Source organism: Scardinius erythrophthalmus, assembly GCF_964197995.2.
Source record: "Scardinius erythrophthalmus genome assembly, chromosome: 20".
Taxonomy (NCBI): Eukaryota; Metazoa; Chordata; class Actinopteri; order Cypriniformes; family Leuciscidae; genus Scardinius; species Scardinius erythrophthalmus.
Window position 1 is genome coordinate 32,706,393 of NC_138240.1, and position 18,407 is coordinate 32,724,799.

Sequence of the window (18,407 nt, forward strand, 5' to 3'; positions counted from 1 at the left end):
GTGTGCACAGCATCTGTATCCTTGTGAAAATAATACATTACAACTTTATTCAATTCAATAATTATTGATGTTTTTTGTTTGTTTTTTACCGTAAGAATTTTAGTATCTTGGGCTCAAATTTAGTTTATTATTTATATAATTAATTGTATCTAAATAACAAGTTTAACTGACAGAATTTGATTTCAAGAGATAAAATAGGATATTGTTTTATCCTAAAGCAAATGAGTTTGTTTGCATTACATGGTAAAATAACATGCACAGTCATTGTCGTTACCTTAGTGATGCCAGGCAAGTCAACCAAGGTCAGACTGAGCACGTTTGGGGAATAGATCTTCAGGTAAATGGGCTCTGGACTGATGCCCTAAGGAGGAAGAAGAGAACAACTAGATGAGATCATTTAAATCCGGGCCTTCAAATGGTACGACAAGTGTGTGTATGTCAAACTGTGTGAAACACTGATGAGTGCCACGCTTCCACTGCACCTTGTTATCGGTATTGCGATCTGTTTCATCCTCAATCTCTTTCCGGATTTCATTGAAATCTGTGAAAATCTGAGCAAAGAAAAAACAGCATCTTTATAGAGTCGACGTGATAACAAGCTTGGTTTGAAAGTGTTCTGAATTTTTTAACTTAAGCCCTATTGGGACAGGACTAGTTTTCTAAATGATGTTTGAGTTACAGTTCGTATCACTCGATGTCTGTGATTTCATGTACTGATTCGGACGGGACTAACATCACAGAGTGTGTGTTTTCTATACAGAAGGTCATCTGCTGTGTTTGCGTGCATGCTTTTAATTAATTACTTATTTATATCATTTTAATGTATTATTAACACCATATTTATATAAACTTCACATGAGTTTATAGAAGTGGCTGATCATAATAAACCCACATAAGAGAAATTTAGACACGTATCTTACACTGATATTAAAATATGCAGTTTCTGCGATTTGGCTATTCATTTATTAATTTTATCATTTTATTTCTTGGTCGGACACCATCCACACTGAAATTAAATTAAATGAAAGCATGCAAAAGACTGGTGCACAAAAGTTCAGGTAGGTCAAAAAACACATAAGGACTAATGTTAGAAAAATACAATATCGTCACTCGCAGACATTCGCATTGGAACAGGATGAGATCTCCCAAAAACAGTAGGTGATGTGCTCTGGATTTTTCACTGAGGTTGTGTGAGAAAAACACAGACGTGGCGGATTCGGACAGGATTAAAATCACAAAATATGCCTGTGAAACACAAATGTCTTTAACGTCCTCCAAGAAAACTAGTCCAGTCCGAATAAGGCTTTAGTGTCAAACGAGAACTTTTGTAATTACCTGGTTTTTGCTGTGAAGGAACGTGCCCCATTCCTCTGCTTTGATACCTTTAGAAGATAGAATGAGATCGAATGAGAGAGAGAATAACAAGAACACAAGACAATACAAATCAATATTAATGACACTGAATCTGCAGAAACTCTCTTCCCATAAAATACCTCAACAGAATAAAAGCATTTTACAGGCTTTCACAGCAAAGTGAACTGAAGTGAACAAATTGTAAAATCAATATTCAACCAGAAAAGTTACAGTGGCCGGATACATGAGGACACAACTGAGAGATTGGAGACCAAACGTGCATTTGCTTTAGTCTTAGAGTGGAAACAAAAGCAATACCAGTTTTTTCACTTAAAAAAAAAAAACACAACACATGGGAAAACAACCACAAAGAATGACATTTACAAAACATTAGTGGGATGGGAACCACACCAGGAGAGCGATTTGGACAGATCATGCAGACAAACGTGTTGAAAAGCAGAGACCTGGATAGGTGTTTTGAGAGTTTTGTTTAGCTCCATTTCCTGAGAAAGAAAGCGAAGAAAGGACAGCAGAGAGAGTGTTAGGAAGAAATGTTACTGTAAGCGTATTAGGAACAAATTCACAGAAAGATCAGAATACGTCATAGTGAGCAGACGTTAAAGGGGCCGTGACATGGAATTTTTTATTTTATTTTAATATGTTCCTTGAGGTTCACTTATAATGTTTGCACAAAGACAAATACACATGTAGAAAAAATATTGACACTTGACACTCTGTCTGAAATAACCCGTTATTAAGAGGCGGCTCCTTTAAGGCTTGTCAGTAAACGGCCACTGTTATGATTACATCAACGCACACTCGATATTGCACGCGAGTTAGTGTTTTGAAAACATTATCCATATAAAACCGTCATTTACACAAAGGTCATTGCAAATTTAATTTGTCATGTCATGATCCCTTTAAAGGAATGTTCCGGGTTCAATACAAGTTAAGTATGTGTGGAAGAAAAAAAGAGCAAAACCCACATTTACAATAATGCACTTACAATGGAAGTCTATGGGACAAGAAATATGATGCACATATTTAAGAAATATGAAGCTCTCATTTTTATTTAATAAGATTCTTAATTATATATTCATTGATCTAAAAAAAATGTCTCAATCCTTTTATTACTGTAGCAAATTTAACAACTATTCTCTGGATTTGATCAAAATGAAAAGTAAAGCCATTTATAATATTACAAAAATTTCTATTTCAAATAAATGCTGTTCTTTTGAACTTTCTATTTATCAAAGAATCCTGAAAAATGTTTCACCGTTTCCACAAAAAAATTAAGCAGCACAACTGTTTTCAACACTGATAATAATAAAAAATGTTTCTTGAGCATCAAATCATCATATTAGAGTGATTTCTGAAGGATCATGTGACACTGAAGACTGGAGTAATGATCCTGAAAATCAGCTTTGATCACAGGAATAAAAATAAATAAATCAATTGTAATTTTCAATTGTATAATATTTCACAAAATTATGTTTTTTACTGTATTTTTGATTAAAAATGCATTATAAAAACTTACAGACAGAGTTTGAACGGTAGTGTAACTACTAAGCGATGTTAGCCTATAGGTAAATGTTTAAGTATTATGGCTATACTTTGAAAATAGTGTGTATTTTAGCATTTATTCTCATGAAGTGTCTGGTACTAAACCCAGAACATTTCTTAAATATTTTTTTTTCCTTAAAGAACATTGAAAATAAATTTGACTTACTTCTATTTAAAGCGTGCAAAGCAAGTGCATTTGTGCTAGACGTGTTCTAGTGTGAAATACTCTTTTCCTCCAGTATATTTAAAACTTTCCGGTCATGTCATAAAACCTTGCCTATGACGCCCCAAAATACTGTCTAGAGATATATTTTGGAGACACAATCAGTCAACAGAATACAGCTCTGATAAATCCTGACACATTTGTAAGCTGTTACCATTGTCTTGTTTGCGCCTCTCCTCCAGCGATGGCACATTCACCAGCTGTAACACCAGAGGGCGCCGCGTCACTATTCCTGAACCTCGGGGCAAGAAGTCTCGTCCAACCAAACTCTCCAATACTGAACTCTTTCCACTGCTCTGCAGATTTATTTAGAGAGACACACAGAGCATATAAACAGAGTCATATACTTGACTTCACAGGGAAAATACATGTCGGCCTACTTGCATCATGTACCATCACAAAACAGAGATCATACCTTACGTTGTGAAGGTCTGCATAAACACGCAAATTCAAACTATTCACTGTTAGATTAATCACTCACCTGTGATCCCACGACTACGATCTGAGGAAGCTGGATGATCTCGGCTCCAACTGTGAGGAAAACCTCCTGCAGTCTGTTAATGATGGGAATAAGAGTTTCCATCTCTGCAAGACACAGAAAAATCGATGCACTGAGTGTAAAGCTGCTATACATGAACAACAGAATGTGGCTTAATCAATAGAGATGCAGAAGCAAAAGATGCTCCATAAATAAGAGGACAGGCCCAGCTATACTGGGCTTGAATAACTACAGCAATATCTCTCTGTCTATCCTTTATTAATATAATTTACACACTCACACACATAGTCTGCATATATATATATATATATATATATATATATATATATATATATATATATATACACACACACATACATATGTATGTAATGTATTTACACACACACACACACACACTATGTGTGTGTGTGTGTGTGTGTGTGTGTGTGTGTGTGTGTGTGTGTGTGTGTGTGTGTGTGTGTGTGTGTGTGTGTGTGTGTAAATACATGCATACATATAAATAAATATGTAAATATATAAATAAAGGGTAACTGATATCGCTGGATAGAAGATATTGCTGTAGATATTCACACACAGACTGTGTATTTGCATGTCACATATGTACTTGTGTTTTACATTAATAAAGAGCACTAGTCTGCACTCTGCACAACCCATTCATGCAACTATTTTATTAATTTGTAGATATAATTAATTTGCAGTTATATTGAATATTTGACGACAGACATGAGCCGTGTGCAGGGTGTGATGCTGCTGACAGCAGAACAAGGTTACATGGTAGGAGAAACCATCGAAAAATTAGCACAACCGGTTCGATAGAATAATATCCTTACCGTGTGTCGACCCTTTTACAAAATTACACAGTCACAGCGTTTAAACCTAAACGCTCACTGTCATGCTGGAAATGTGGGAAATACAACGTTTAGTCACTGGAAGACCGACATGTTTTGAGGTTTCGCTTTTCTGCGCCCTTACCGTAGGCTGTCAAAGATGGGTCTGGAGTCAGCTACAAGACATTCGATTGGCTAATGCATTGGTGACGTTAGGGTGTACGTTCAGCTCATTGGATGAAACACCTATCAATCACAACATGTCATGGCAGCTTCTCCATGCCGCTTTCCAACATCAGGACCCCTAAAATTTCATCTGTGGCCTTCAATATCATAGTAGCGTTCTTGTGGAATTCTACTGAATTACATAAATAAACGATACATAAATAAATAAATAAAATAACGTTCAAAAAGGTTCGAAATGCGTCGAATCTATTAGTGTATTTGCGTACAAATGAGTTAAGGAAGTAGGCTAGGTGAGGCATTGAGGAAGTGTGGTCAGAATTTAGACACAAATGATCAAAATGTGCAAATCACATGACATGACAGAGGGAGGGACCAGGAGGGACCGAGGGGGACGGCAAAAGCGATCACGGGATGAGCCTCCCCTTTTTCTTTTTTTTTTTTTTTGGTTCACTTGTCAAATTGTGTCCATCCATCCAGATATATTTGAACTGCGATATAATATGTATAATTACGTTAAGTTTACTAGCTTAATTTTTTAATTAAAATTTCTGCCTGCATATCCATAACACTTAGGATACCAGCGAATAGTGATGGAAAGCTGTTTTTTAGGCTATTATTATTATTTGTTTAGATTTGTTGTACGTTCATTTATTAAAAAGCGAGAAGATATCAATATAACGTTTAATGCTGTATAAACTAAGATAAAAGTGGTTTAATTAATTTCCTCCTCCTGCCATCTTGGAGTCATTCGAAAATGAGGGAGGGCTTTTAAGCTAATAATGGGAAGTCCGATTCATTTTTAAGCGAATCGGTTCGTCTGGACGGTTCATTTAAATTTCAAACGGTTCGAAACAAACCTAAGTCACCGATTCGTTTGAGACATATCGCTCAAATTCGTTCTCGAAAGTCGGTATTTTGTTGTAAAATACATTTTATTACATTCATTGTTTTTTTGTTTTGTTAAACGCTCTAACCTCTAACGTGTCGCCAACATCATAGTTTTCATTTTTCCCTAAAGTAAATGCCTTGCGAATCGGCTCGAATGAGTCACTAAATTGAACCGACTGAAATACGATCCGAACATCAATATTTTGCGTCATACCCTTGTGACTTTACAGTCATGTCCTGTTCTGCTTGGAAGAAACATATAATGCTCGACAACAGCTGATGTGCTTCTGGATCATTAAAAACACTGGTTATTTTTGTGTCAAATAGCTTTCCGGAAGATTCGGACGCGCAGCGAATATCAAGCCGCGACGGTAATCGTGAAGAAGGTAAATTTGTTTTTCTCACAAAATCTGTCAAGGTGATTGCTGCATAGAATATTAAATCATTTTAGACCCAATTGCCTTTTGTATGTTTTTGCACTTATTGACTTCATAATACGCTTATCGTTCTGACTGGTTAGTATTTGTTGTGTCATTATGTCCTTGTCAGACAAACTACTTGGTTACACAGAACAAATACTTTGTGGTTTATTTGGCCGTGTGATTTTCGCTTCTGTAATACTCGCTTCAGTAAAGCATTTGTTACAATGTAACTGCCATGTTTTCACAGCAGTGACGTCACATGACTCAATGAATCACATGAATTAATTCTTTGTACTTCTGCCACTGATTACTGAAGGTGTAGTTTGATCACTGCTCTTCTTTCCCTTCGTTTTAAAATTACGTTCATTGTAAATCTTCATACTAGTTCTGCAACTAACATCTAAACCAAATTTTAATGAATCTGATTATGTGTTCCTTTAATGTCCCATTAAATATTAGGCAAATTCAAGGCTATAAAAATATGTAATAAATAAAAATATGAACGTTACAAATCTATATAAGAACACATACCCATTCGATAATGACAGTTGTTGTCAAAGATTGTCATTGTTGATTTAGTTCTTGCAGCCTCTGTGATATATAGGCTTATGAATATATAAACTATCCAAAACAACATCTGTTTAAATGATAAACATCTGACTTTGTGAAGGACCTCAGTACATCTATGACCTCATGGCAATATTTAAATGTTACCTAGACATATTACACATTCATTAGTGTTCATTTCAATCAAATGCATTATAATTTAAATAGTGGCTTTTCACAGTGTCGGTTTACCTGTCAAGCATTTATCTGTGGAAAATAAAGATTCCTCTGTCTGATATCTGATATCCTTCTCTGCTTCGTAGCGTTCTTCTACACATCATGGCTTCTCGTAAGAAGGTGCTGCTCAAAGTGATCATCCTAGGGGATTCTGGGTAAGTGTTTATGCAACATCAGTGAGGTTTAGATTGTTATTATCAGTCTTCATGGACCTCAAATGCTCTTATCAGTTGTGACACGTTGTCCTCTTTATGTAGGCCTATGTTTAAAGTAGCTGTACACATGTAAACATCATTGCCTATTGACATTACTCAAGGAATTCCCCTGACTTTCCAACATCAGTGTCGGTGCAGTTGGAATTTGCTCACACTTAATCACACTTTCTCTGCAGTATCTCATCTTACTGATGAGGAATGTTATCAAGACTCGAAGATGATGATTTCAGCTGCACATGTTTCTGAAGCATTGTTTACTCAATCCTTTTGTCCTGTTTGTCTTCGTCAGAGTTGGGAAGACCTCTTTGATGAACCAGTATGTGAATAATAAGTTCAGTAATCAGTATAAGGCCACTATCGGAGCCGACTTCCTGACCAAGGAGGTGATGGTGGACGACAGACTGGTCACCATGCAGGTTTGCATTCATGTCTATTTCATAAGATTTCACTTATACTACTGTTTAGAAGTTCGGCGACAGTTCAGTTGTTGTTGTTTTTAAAGGAATCAATACTTCTATTCAGCAAGAATGCATTAAATTGGTCAAAAGTGACAGTAAAGACAATTATAATGTTAACAGTTTTCAATCTTTTTTTAAATAAATGCTGTTCTTTTGAACTTTCTATTCATCAAAGAATCCTTAGTTTCAACAGAAATATTAAGCAGCACAACTGTTTTCAACATTGATGATAATCAGAAATGTTTCTGGAGCTGCAAATCATCATGTTAGACTGATTTCTGAAGGATCATGTGACACTGAAGACTGGAGGAATGATGCTGAAAATTCAGCTTTGATCACAGGAATACATTACAATTTTAGAATCTATGAAAATAGAAAATGTTTATTTTAAATTGTTAACTGTTGTTTTAAACATTATTACGGTTTTCTCTATTTTTGATCAGATAAATGCAGACAAGAAATGAACATTAAAAAATGGAATTTTAATTCCTATATGGATGTATCTTTCAAAGAAGTGGCATACTTCTTCCCAAAATCCAAAAGAAAAGTAAAAAAAAAGTAAAATTATAAAAGTTTATTTGTAGGAATGTTTTTTTTTTTTTTGCCATAATTTCTTTTGAAAATAAGTTTTCATTTAATTTGTATGGTGCTCAATACACATGGTTTTAAGCAGCTTTACGGGTAATATGATAAATTAGAGGGGAATAAAATAAGAATTTTAAAAAGGCGAGTTGTTATTAATGTTATTATCCCCTAGAACATATGCAGAAATAAACCTTGAAATGATGGGCGCTTTCGGGAAGCTTTGAAACCTTTGCGAATCAATGTTTCAAACCAGTGATTCGGAGCGCGTATCAAACTGCCAGCGTCATGTGATTTAAACCAATGTAAACCAGCTGTTTCAAAATGTTCAGAAATTTCAATGGTTCGTCACTAGCAAACCCATGAACCAGTGTCTATATAGAATTTTTTTACCTGATTTCGGATCAATGTTATAAATGTGTACACCCCTGATAAGTACATCTCAGAGACATCTATTTGATGTCTGCATTTACATCTGCAAGACGTTATTTTTTAGAGTGTTTGCTCATTTGCAATACGATGTTTCCTGTTAGATGTCATATAGACATATAGAAGAGGTCTTAAGATGTTTAAGATTTAGAATGTATGTAAAACTGCTTTTTCTAAGACGTTTATCAGATGTTTTTACACAGAAGATGCTTTCCAGATTAACAGATCTTTTGCAGACATCTTACAGACATACCTGTGCTATGACATGTGTATAGTAAAAAGGAAGAGTTGTAGTTAAAAGTCTCATATTGGTCTGATTGACCAAGCTCTCCATAAAACGAACAAAAAAAGTCCTACCATTTAATAAAAAATCACATGTTATAAAGACATTTCAGCTGCTTTTACACTGTTCTGACCAGCAGGCGTCATTTCGAGCGCTTCGAAACATGTGAATCATTTGGTTCAGTTGATTTCAGTTTCAAAAAGCTTAGTTTCTCGAATCACTATTGACCTGACAAACAAGAGGCTCACTGACTGCTTGCTTACACAAACAAAGCTAGACAATTGATTAGGAAACATGAGTGTGACAAATACACAAAGGCTAATGGCTAACAAGTAATCAAGGCGATAAACCAATGACAAGACAGAACTGAGAATCACCTGACCAGACAAACCAATGAAAACATAAGAACCAAAGGAACCCCATGACCACATCACATGATGGAAACACATGACAACAAAAACAGAAAACATGACTACGACAAATTTCAAAATAAAAGACATGAAAACGTAAAACATGAACAGAACAGATGTGACAAAAGTAAAGATAAATGTGCAAGCCAAAAGTGACACATTACTTATGGAAATGTATATGAAAAATATAAATTTTCAATACGTTTTCCTTTGATTTAGGAGTAAAAAAATACTTTCTAAATATTTCTTGAATCAGATTCACCCTTACACCTCTAATAGCAGTAATTGTAGCTATGATGTTAATTGTTTGGATACTGCTCATAAAGAGTAAGAGAACAGTGTGTTCTGAGGATGACATGTTCTGTCATTTCCTTAACAACCATTATTTTGTGCACAATGCCTCATGGCAATAATCATCTCTGGTCATGTGATGTGGTTAAAGGCTCTGCATAATAGGCAATACAGTCATGGAATCTCTGTAATTACTCATAGCTTATCGGTAGGATCTCATCTCAATGTTTTACACTCATTCTGATGATATAAACATTTTTTCTGATCCAACATGCTGGTCATGTGAGATAAATAAGTCACATCTAGTGACGTGTCGAGTAATCCCATGGTATTTTCCCTGTAAGCACAGTCCATGTTGTGTTGACTTGCCAGCCATGTTTCTCGAACCTGTATGACCAGTCATGTGATGTAGATCCCTCATGCCCAAACAAGCAGTGCTTGCAAGTTATTCCCGTAAAATAATTTGTTAATATTGCAACAGTAAGATTAATGTAGTTATTCTTTTTGAACTGAATGATTACTTTACTAATGGATACATTTATGAAACCCATATTGAATTCTCTCTGTTTATAAGTGTTGTTAAGAAATAAGGTTGAAGAGGCTGTGCTACATTGTTAATAATGCGGCTAAAGTATTATTATACCGTGACTAATTCGATTTTGCTTCCTTTAGATTTGGGACACAGCAGGTCAGGAGAGATTTCAGTCTCTCGGCGTGGCTTTCTACCGAGGGGCCGACTGTTGCGTGCTGGTCTATGACGTCACGGCTCCCACGACATTCAAGACCATGGACAGCTGGAGGGACGAGTTTCTCATTCAGGCCAGTCCACGTGACCCAGAGAACTTCCCCTTTGTTGTGCTGGGCAACAAAATCGACCTGGAGAACCGACAGGTCAGTGTGCAGACCAGAGGGAGCGGCAATGCTAGGATGGTTATAAACTTCTCGGTTTTAGAGAGTTGAAAAAGAGGAGAACGAGTGCTTGAGCTATGAGATTCTCAATGGTCTAGAAATGTTATATTAAAAAATATCCTGGCTCATCCCAGCTTTATAATGGGAGTGAATTGTACCTTAGATTTTGAAGCCCCAAAAGCGCATCCATCCATCATAAAAGTAATCCATACGTGTCCAGGGGGTTAATAAAGCCTTCTGAAGCAAAGCCATGGGTTTCTGTAAGAACAATATCCATATTTCTAAACTGTAATCACTGGCTTCTGGTAACGGCCGGACGCGAGTCGAGTTCCGGCAGAACAGTGACCTCTGACCCGACGCATGACGTATGATGTAGGAGCAAGCGTGCCGCACAAGCCCTGAAAAGTGAAGCCAAAACGTCTTGATCGCCCCCCGGTGACTGGTCCTAGTATAGGCCATAAGCCCCGCCTCCCCGTGTTATTCAACTAAATAACACTTAGCACTCTTAGTGACTTAACACTCACTTTTGGTGTGAGACCAAATAAACAATTAAATTACACTTCAAATATCTTTTTTCCAAAGGTGGTTTCTTTCATTTGCTGTCGTTTTTATCACGCTGATGTAAGTTCAAGTGTCTGTTTCAAAAATAAGTTGTTTTTTAGTTAGTTACGTGATGCGGTGGTGTAACGTCATGATTGACAGCTGTGATTGACAGGTTCTCTGAGCGAAGTAGTCACTGAAGCACCAACGGACATTATTTTCGGGATCTTCGGAGGACTGAGGAGATTGTACTTTATTTTAACAAGCCTCTTGTCGTACTGCAATCAATTTTTAAAAAAAGTGTGCAGAATGCACTCTCCCTGAGTGCATTCTGCGAGAGTGAGGGCGAAGCGTTGATTTTGCGGCTTTACTTCCTGCTCACTACTGCGCAGGACTTTATTAACCCCCTGGAGTCGGATGAATTACTTTTATGATGGATGGATGCGCTTTTTGGAGCTTCAAAAACTCAGGCTCTATTCACTTCTATTGTAAAGCTTGGAAGAGCCAGGATATTTTAAAATACAACTCTGATTGTGTTTGGCTGAACAAAAAAAAGTCATATACGCCTAGGATGTCTTGAAGGTGAGTAAATTATGGGATCATTTAAATGTTTGGGTGAAATAACCCTTTAATGGCTGCCAAAGGTCAGTATGATTTTTTCATATAATAATAATAATAATAGTACTTTAATTCTGCAAGGATGCATAAATTTTATCTAAAAAGTGACAGTAAAGACTATTCCAATTCAAATAACTGCTGTTCTTTCTAACTTTATTCTTTAAAGAATCCTGAAACAAATGTATCCTGGTTTCCACAAAAATATGAACTGTTTTCAACATTGATAATAATGAGAAATGTTTCTTGAGCAGAAAATCAGCATATTAAAATGATTTCTGAAGGATCATGTGACAGTGAAGACTGGAGTAATGATGCTGAAAATTCAGCTTTGATCACAGGAATACATTACATTTTACAATATAATTTTATAATTATAATTAATTATTTTCATTTTGTAACAATAATAATTCACAATATTCCTGTTTTTAATGTCTTTTTGATCAAATAAATACAGCCTTAGTGAGCATAAGTGACTTACCAAGCCAACATTTTTTATCAGTAGTGTACATAAAATTGCTTAAGTTAAAATACCCAATAAATAACTGACAATATTTAAAAGGCAGAAATAGAAATTTTAGCAGACAAGTCCTTTCACACGATGAGGTTTCCACATGAAAAGCGCTGCAGATAGAGTCACTGGGCTGCGATTGAACAAGGTTGTTTGATAGCAAGCAAACTGGACGTACACATGGTTAGCAATGAAAATAGACAGGTTTTTGAGCTTAGATCAGGCAGAATTCCTGCTGTTTGCTTTGATACATTAAATCACATTCATTTCCTCTGAATGTCAGGATCTGCCTTTGCTCTTCTGTCGGGCCATCTTGTTTTGATCTTTGTGTCATGCAGATTGTGTGCTAATCATGGGCTGTGCTTCGAAAGGTCAGCTGCAAATGAGGGCAAAACTGAAATCGTTTGAACTTTGTTTGCATCGCAATGCTTGACCTCTGCGCAGCCATCAGACATAATGCTGGAGCTCTCCAGAGTTCAGTGCGCGGGGAATGCCAAGTCCAGGCACCTTTATTTATATATAGCGCTTTGTACAATACAGATTGTTTTAAAGCAGCTTTACAGAGATAACAGGAAATGATGCATTTCGGCTGCTGTTCGCTGAAGTCAGTTCAGTTCTGTTGTAAACATTATTAAATTAGTTCATTTCATCTATGAAGCAGTTCTGCAAGAGAAAAAAAAGTTCAGTTCTCATACAACAGGGTCAGTAAGTCAGATCAATAATATTGTTGAAAATTAAGTTAAAATTAAATCATATTATTAAATTTTAAAATAACTGTTTTCTATTGTAATGTTGAACTGTAATGTCTTCCTGTGATCAAAGCTGAATTTTCAGCATCATTTCTCCAGTCTTCAGTGTAACATGATCCTTCAGAAATCATTCTGATATGATGATTTGATGCTCAAGAAAAATTTCTGAAAACAGTTGTGCTACTTAATTTTTTTGTGGAAACCATGATAGTTTTTTTTTCAGGATTCTTTGATAAATAGAAAGTTTCAAAACAGCATTCATGTGAAACAGTTTTTTTTTTTGTAACATTACAAATACTGTCACTTTATATCAATGTAATTGTAATATATCCTTGCTTAATAAAAGTAACTGACTCCCAACTTTTGAACGGTACTGTATGTAAAAGGTTCTTGCGGGTCTTAAAAAGTCTTAATTCACTCTTACACAATTTAAAGCCTTAAAAAGGTCTTAATTCAGAACTGAATGTCTTAAATTCACAAAGTCATGACATTTAATGTTGCATGTAGTGAAGAAAATGAATATCTTCCTCAGTATTTTTGTCCTGTTTTCCAATACAAATATCTAAACATCTTTAAATCAATGTAAAATGCAAATGTAAAATGAAGTTTTGAAAAACTGAACAAAATGAAGTGAGTTTATGCTTAAAAGAAGAACACATTTCTGTATAACTTGGCTTTGAATTAAGTTGATTTTTCTGACCCCATTGGCAGATATTTATTATTGTTTTAATCATAAATTCACTTCATTTGTGTACTTTTCTCAGAACTCATAGTTTATGTCATTTTGCAGCTCAAATGTATCTTGATTTAAGCCTTTTTAGACAATTGCACTGAAAAACAAGACAAAATAGAGCACTTTTTTGCAGTAAAGGATATTTCCATATTCTAGTGTTTGGGAGCAGAGCGATACAAACTACTTTTTTTGTAAAATGTATTGAAAAGTAATGGATATCTGTTGTAAGTTGCATTTTAAAACTCTAAAGTGTTGCTAATATAACTCCAATGTATTGATATATTGTTTTCCCTTCCATTTATTCCATACATTTTCTTTACCTAGTCTTAAAAAGGTCTAACTTTATTAAACCTGCAGAAATATAGAACTTTTCCTATCAAGAAAATATTAAGTGACGTAATAAAATAATTGTAAGCCATTTTTTGATTGGCAGGTTTTCAGATTGAATTCATCATTTCATCCCAAAATCCTTTGTATTTTGAACAGGTAACAACAAAGCGAGCACAAGCATGGTGTCAGAGTAAGAACAACATCCCCTATTTTGAGACCAGTGCCAAAGAAGCCATTAACGTGGAGCAGGCCTTCCAAACCATCGCTCGCAATGCACTTAAACAGGTACAGAACGTCGAGGATACTTCAGATTGACTTTCACTTTAGATCCTGTTTGATATAAGCATATAATCAGTAATTTATCACCTTGTTTGAGAGATTCACCCCAAATTAAAAACATTGTGTATTGTCACATTTCACTGACCTTCATGTTGTTTCAAAACCTTTAAGACTTTCTTCAATGAAACACAAAAGGAGACGTTTAGCAGAATGTTCACGCTGCTCTTTTCAGAACAAAAAGCACCATAAAAGTTATTACAAATCCTCTAAAGTGAGGTTTATTAGGCTCCTGTCACTTTAAGACCTAATGCACATGTCCAATATAATGATACGCATCCGTTTTCCTTCTCAATTGTTTACATTCACTTAAGACATAAGAGACTGCGTGACCAGGATACTGACCGGCATTTTGACATAATTTTGCATGTTGGTGTCTGTCAAAAAGATGCACAAAAAGAATGAGAACTGAATTCGTTGTTTGCGTGCTCTTTTGCGAGTTTTGCGAGTACTGAATTGAGTTCTCTATCGTGTCTTCTTGCACTTGAATGGTTTAAAATCTCTAAAACACATCAAAATCATAAACTTTCGCTCTATGACGGTTGAACTTTGCAATTAACCCGCGCATCACATGCGTTTCGAACCCTGGTGATCGGTTTGTACGGATCAACTACGATCCTGTAACGAAATCACTGGAGGAAAGATGTATAGAACCCAAATGCAGTTTAATTATCAAACATAAAACAAATACAAAACAAAAGCATGAACAGGCATGGGAAACTCTAAACTAAAACAGGAACACAAACCAAGACTAGAAAACAAGAAACCAGATCTGGCACATAGAACATGCAATACTAGACAAAGAGACAGAGCAAACATGAGGGCTTAAATACACAAGACTAACGACAAGACAAGGGACACCTGTGAATAATAATCAGACGATTAACCAATGACAAGACACATGGCAGGATCACATGACAAACAGGGAATCACATGACAAGACGAGAACCAAGAGCAAGAAACAAAACCCAGAACATGACAGATCCATTACACCCCTATTTTATATCAAATTTATCATTTTGTTTATTGCCATCATTCTGTTAACTGTCACAGTCACACAGTCAACACATTTATGTTGTTCAAAAGGAAGGACAGTTGGTTTATGTTTGTCCAATCTAAAGAGAGATAATTCAAATGGGAGATGAACAGCTTGTACTGATTTTCTTTCTGTTTATTTTACTGCCCTGAAAGTGTATGGGCGTCAGAAACTCGGCAGGATAATCCCAATCATCCTCTCAGACACACCCCGTCCGACACTATTGAAACTGTCTGGAAACTATACTGAAACCCTAAGGGCCTCAAACAAAAGGATTCCTTTTGCCGAATCTTGAGGCAAGCCACTCAAATTATATATTACATTTCATTTCCCCCATAACAATCTTGCCACCATGGACTTCTCATTTTAAGTCCACTGTGGTTATCTCATCTCAGTCCACACATACACCACACATATTATGATCAAACCCTAACTTTCAGTGATCAAGATAAACGTTGCTGTAAAAAACACGTCATACGATCAGTTTCAGCTGGATCGCTATTCATCCATATGCTCAGACTCTGATGTCTGCCGCTTGCAGCTATTTATTTTTTACAAAAGGGAGACTCATATTCCATAAAAAATGGTTTCAAGTTTGTTATAATAAAGTATTTGTTCAAACCAAAAACCCTGGAAACCATGATGCTTTCTGAGATGGTTATCATACAGTGAACATCTCTTACTGTTACAACCCTAGTTAAAGGTGCAGTCACATTAGCAAAATTTTGTGGGCATAAAGTTTCATTGTCTATTGTCAGTAGTGTAATGATGTATGAAGCACAGCTCACACCAAAGTCATTATTAGTCAGTTCGGTGAATCCGTGTGACACACTTTAACTGGTTGTGAAATCTTGCGCTTTCACACAAATTGCCCAATTGCAGGGATTGAAATGACTTGATTTTGCCTGCAAAAATTCTCCAAGCAATGGTGCATGAGCAAACCTGTACACCTTTGTGTGGGGAACAGACTGGAATGACTGTCCTCTGCCTTTTATTAAATCTCATTCACGAATATGCAAATATGCTGCATGAGGACAGATTGCAGCAGATTTAATGCGAGTGATGTCAGATATTCAGAAATGCGAATGAGATGTGTAGACTTAAAGTCCCCCTGTGGTGAAAATCAAGCGTTTAATGTTGTTTATATGTCTATGTAAACCATGTGCAAATTCATGTCAACACCATTGCTGAGTATTTTCTCCTTAAAACTGCAGTGAATCAAAGACAGTCTCAAAAACACGCTTTGAAATCGCTGGTGTTTCTGACGTCACAAACTACCCTGTAACCAATCAGATCAACGTGTCGGCGGGCTTTAGCATATCATTAACAGCGAACTAGCAGGGGAGTCTCGAGAGAAGCCAGATTATCCCAGTATATTTTTGTTGATAAGAAAAATCAGGTAGATTTAGCAATATTGTGGGTGTATGATGTATATTATGATGTTATGATGAACTATATGCCTTTCTCCACTGACGTTCTGAGTTATTCAAAGCATTTCTGGTGATTTTTAGAAGGCAGACTGAGATGGCGAACGGGAACATGGTTTGTGTAACATTAGCAACACATTATTAGCTGTATGATCATGCAAAAAACTAATATTAATTACCATTATGTTTCCGGCGTGGTAAAGAGCGACACCGTTGTGCAGCATTTACCTCGGTAAGTTGGCCGAGTAAATCTGTGAGCTGGCGTGAGTGAGTGGAGGCGGGGCTAATTAGCATATTCCGCATATACTAAATGAGGCAAGGGTGTCGAGTTACATTCAAGCATTTTTAAGGCATGAAGATTTGTTTTCACAGAAAAAAAAAATTTAAATGTGTCATTTTGGTGATCAAAGATGAGTTTTATGGGATAAAATTACTGACTACAGGGAGACTTTCAATTTTAGTATTTTTTTGTCACAAAGATATTTTATGACTCCTGAATAAAGGGAATGTAGTGAATTAGTAATGTGAACTTTAATGGCACATGTTGTATGCTGGGAAAAGTGCAGCGTGAACATTCTGCAAAATCTCTCCTTTTTATTTTCACGAAAGAAAGAAAGTCATACAAGTTTTGATGTTGTGAGGGCGAGTAAATGATCACAGAATTTTCTGTTTAACTGGCTGGGCTTTGCCGTTACAAAAAAAACTTAATCTGAAATGAATTTACCTTTCAGGAGACTGTGGACACGTATGATTTCCCTGACCAGATTAAACTACGAGATGACAGACCTGCGTCTACCAGTGACGGCTGCAGCTGCTGAAGGAGAGACCAAACTGGGGAGGGAAGAGAAAGAGCAACATGGGAAAGGAAGAGAGGGAGAGATGGAAGAGATCAGGCCTGTAATTCTAGCACCCATCCTCCCCTTTTCCTCTGAAACCTCCAGGGTGTCAAATGCCACATGTGAAAGCTGAACATCCATTTTCTTGCTGAACTCCAAGTCACGTGTGGTATGATGAACTATCGAGGAACAGGAAGACCAGTGTGTTGCATATCCTCTGACATTGCATTTATTACAAGTCCTACTATCACTACAGCTGTCGAAGAATTTCCTTGTCACTACTCCAGCTGTCTGTACTGTCTGTAAAGTTTTTCTTTACCCCGAAATGTTCCTTTTGTCTGCTAGTTCATTGTGCCTTTATATTTTCTAACTTTTAGTTGTTGTTTCACTCCTATGCTGAATGAACATTTGTTATAAATGCATACATATGTAATAGGGCTGGGAAATATATTAAACAGTTATAAAAATGTATACATTTTGTCTGTGATATAAAACTAACTAACATTTGTTATGATTTGATTTTTTTTTTTTTTTTTTTTGGTAATAACTTCCAAGTAAAAAATTCAGATATGTGTTAAGAATTTGTTCAAAATAATTGTTTTGCACCATCGCTCAAAAACGAATGAAATGAAAATTAAAAGTTTGGCATTTCACATAATTTCAAATGTTTTAGTAAAAATATATGAACAAACAGTAGGAAATTTAAGTAGGGAAAAAAAAACGTTTTTTTATTACTGTGGACATAAATAAAAATGATTCAATATATTTCCCAGTGTCCATATAGGGAAAAGGTGTGGAAAACATGCTTTGATGACTAAATTTTTATTGTATTTTACTTTTTACACGTAGGGGCCGTTTACACGACTTTGAAAACGGTTTCAAAGTGCAAGTATTGGAAAACAATACCGTTATTGTCTCCATGTAAATTACAAAAACGTGACTTTGTGAAAACGGTGATGTCATGCGCATGTGT

General features: G+C 35.9%; 2 protein-coding genes across 2 annotated transcripts in view; one reads left to right on the forward strand and one right to left on the reverse strand.

Annotated features, from left to right (window-relative positions):
- LOC308681288 (dynamin-1-like protein) overlaps window positions 1-4,633 on the reverse strand; it is a 34,563-nt gene extending 29,930 nt beyond the window's left edge. The window contains exons 1-6 of the mRNA XM_081350042.1: window positions 4,469-4,633; window positions 3,621-3,724; window positions 3,294-3,435; window positions 1,336-1,382; window positions 483-551; window positions 275-361 (exon numbers count right to left, since the gene is read on the reverse strand). Of these exons, the coding sequence (XP_081206168.1) occupies window positions 275-361; window positions 483-551; window positions 1,336-1,382; window positions 3,294-3,435; window positions 3,621-3,722 (447 nt within the window). The 5' untranslated portion in view covers window positions 3,723-3,724; window positions 4,469-4,633. The remainder of the gene's footprint in view (window positions 1-274; window positions 362-482; window positions 552-1,335; window positions 1,383-3,293; window positions 3,436-3,620; window positions 3,725-4,468) is intronic.
- A 1,132-nt stretch (window positions 4,634-5,765) lies between these two features.
- rab7b (RAB7b, member RAS oncogene family) lies at window positions 5,766-18,015 on the forward strand. The gene is made up of 6 exons (XM_081350043.1): window positions 5,766-5,925; window positions 6,831-6,899; window positions 7,249-7,375; window positions 10,085-10,303; window positions 13,956-14,084; window positions 17,330-18,015. Exons 2-6 carry the CDS (start codon window positions 6,847-6,849, stop codon window positions 17,414-17,416), a joined length of 615 nt encoding a protein of 204 aa, XP_081206169.1. The 5' UTR covers window positions 5,766-5,925; window positions 6,831-6,846; the 3' UTR covers window positions 17,417-18,015.
- Window positions 18,016-18,407: the final 392 nt, after the last annotated feature.

What these genes read in the sequence shown, in the direction of transcription:
- rab7b (XM_081350043.1), top strand. Translation starts at nt 6,847, where the DNA reads ATGGCTTCTCGTAAGAAGGTGCTGCTCAAAGTGATCATCCTAGGGGAT. An exon ending in ATCATCCTAGGGGATTCTGG is followed by an intron (nt 6,900 to 7,248) that starts GTAAGTGTTTAT and finishes TGTCTTCGTCAG; the next exon opens with AGTTGGGAAGACCTCTTTGA. An exon ending in ACAGACTGGTCACCATGCAG is followed by an intron (nt 7,376 to 10,084) that starts GTTTGCATTCAT and finishes TGCTTCCTTTAG; the next exon opens with ATTTGGGACACAGCAGGTCA.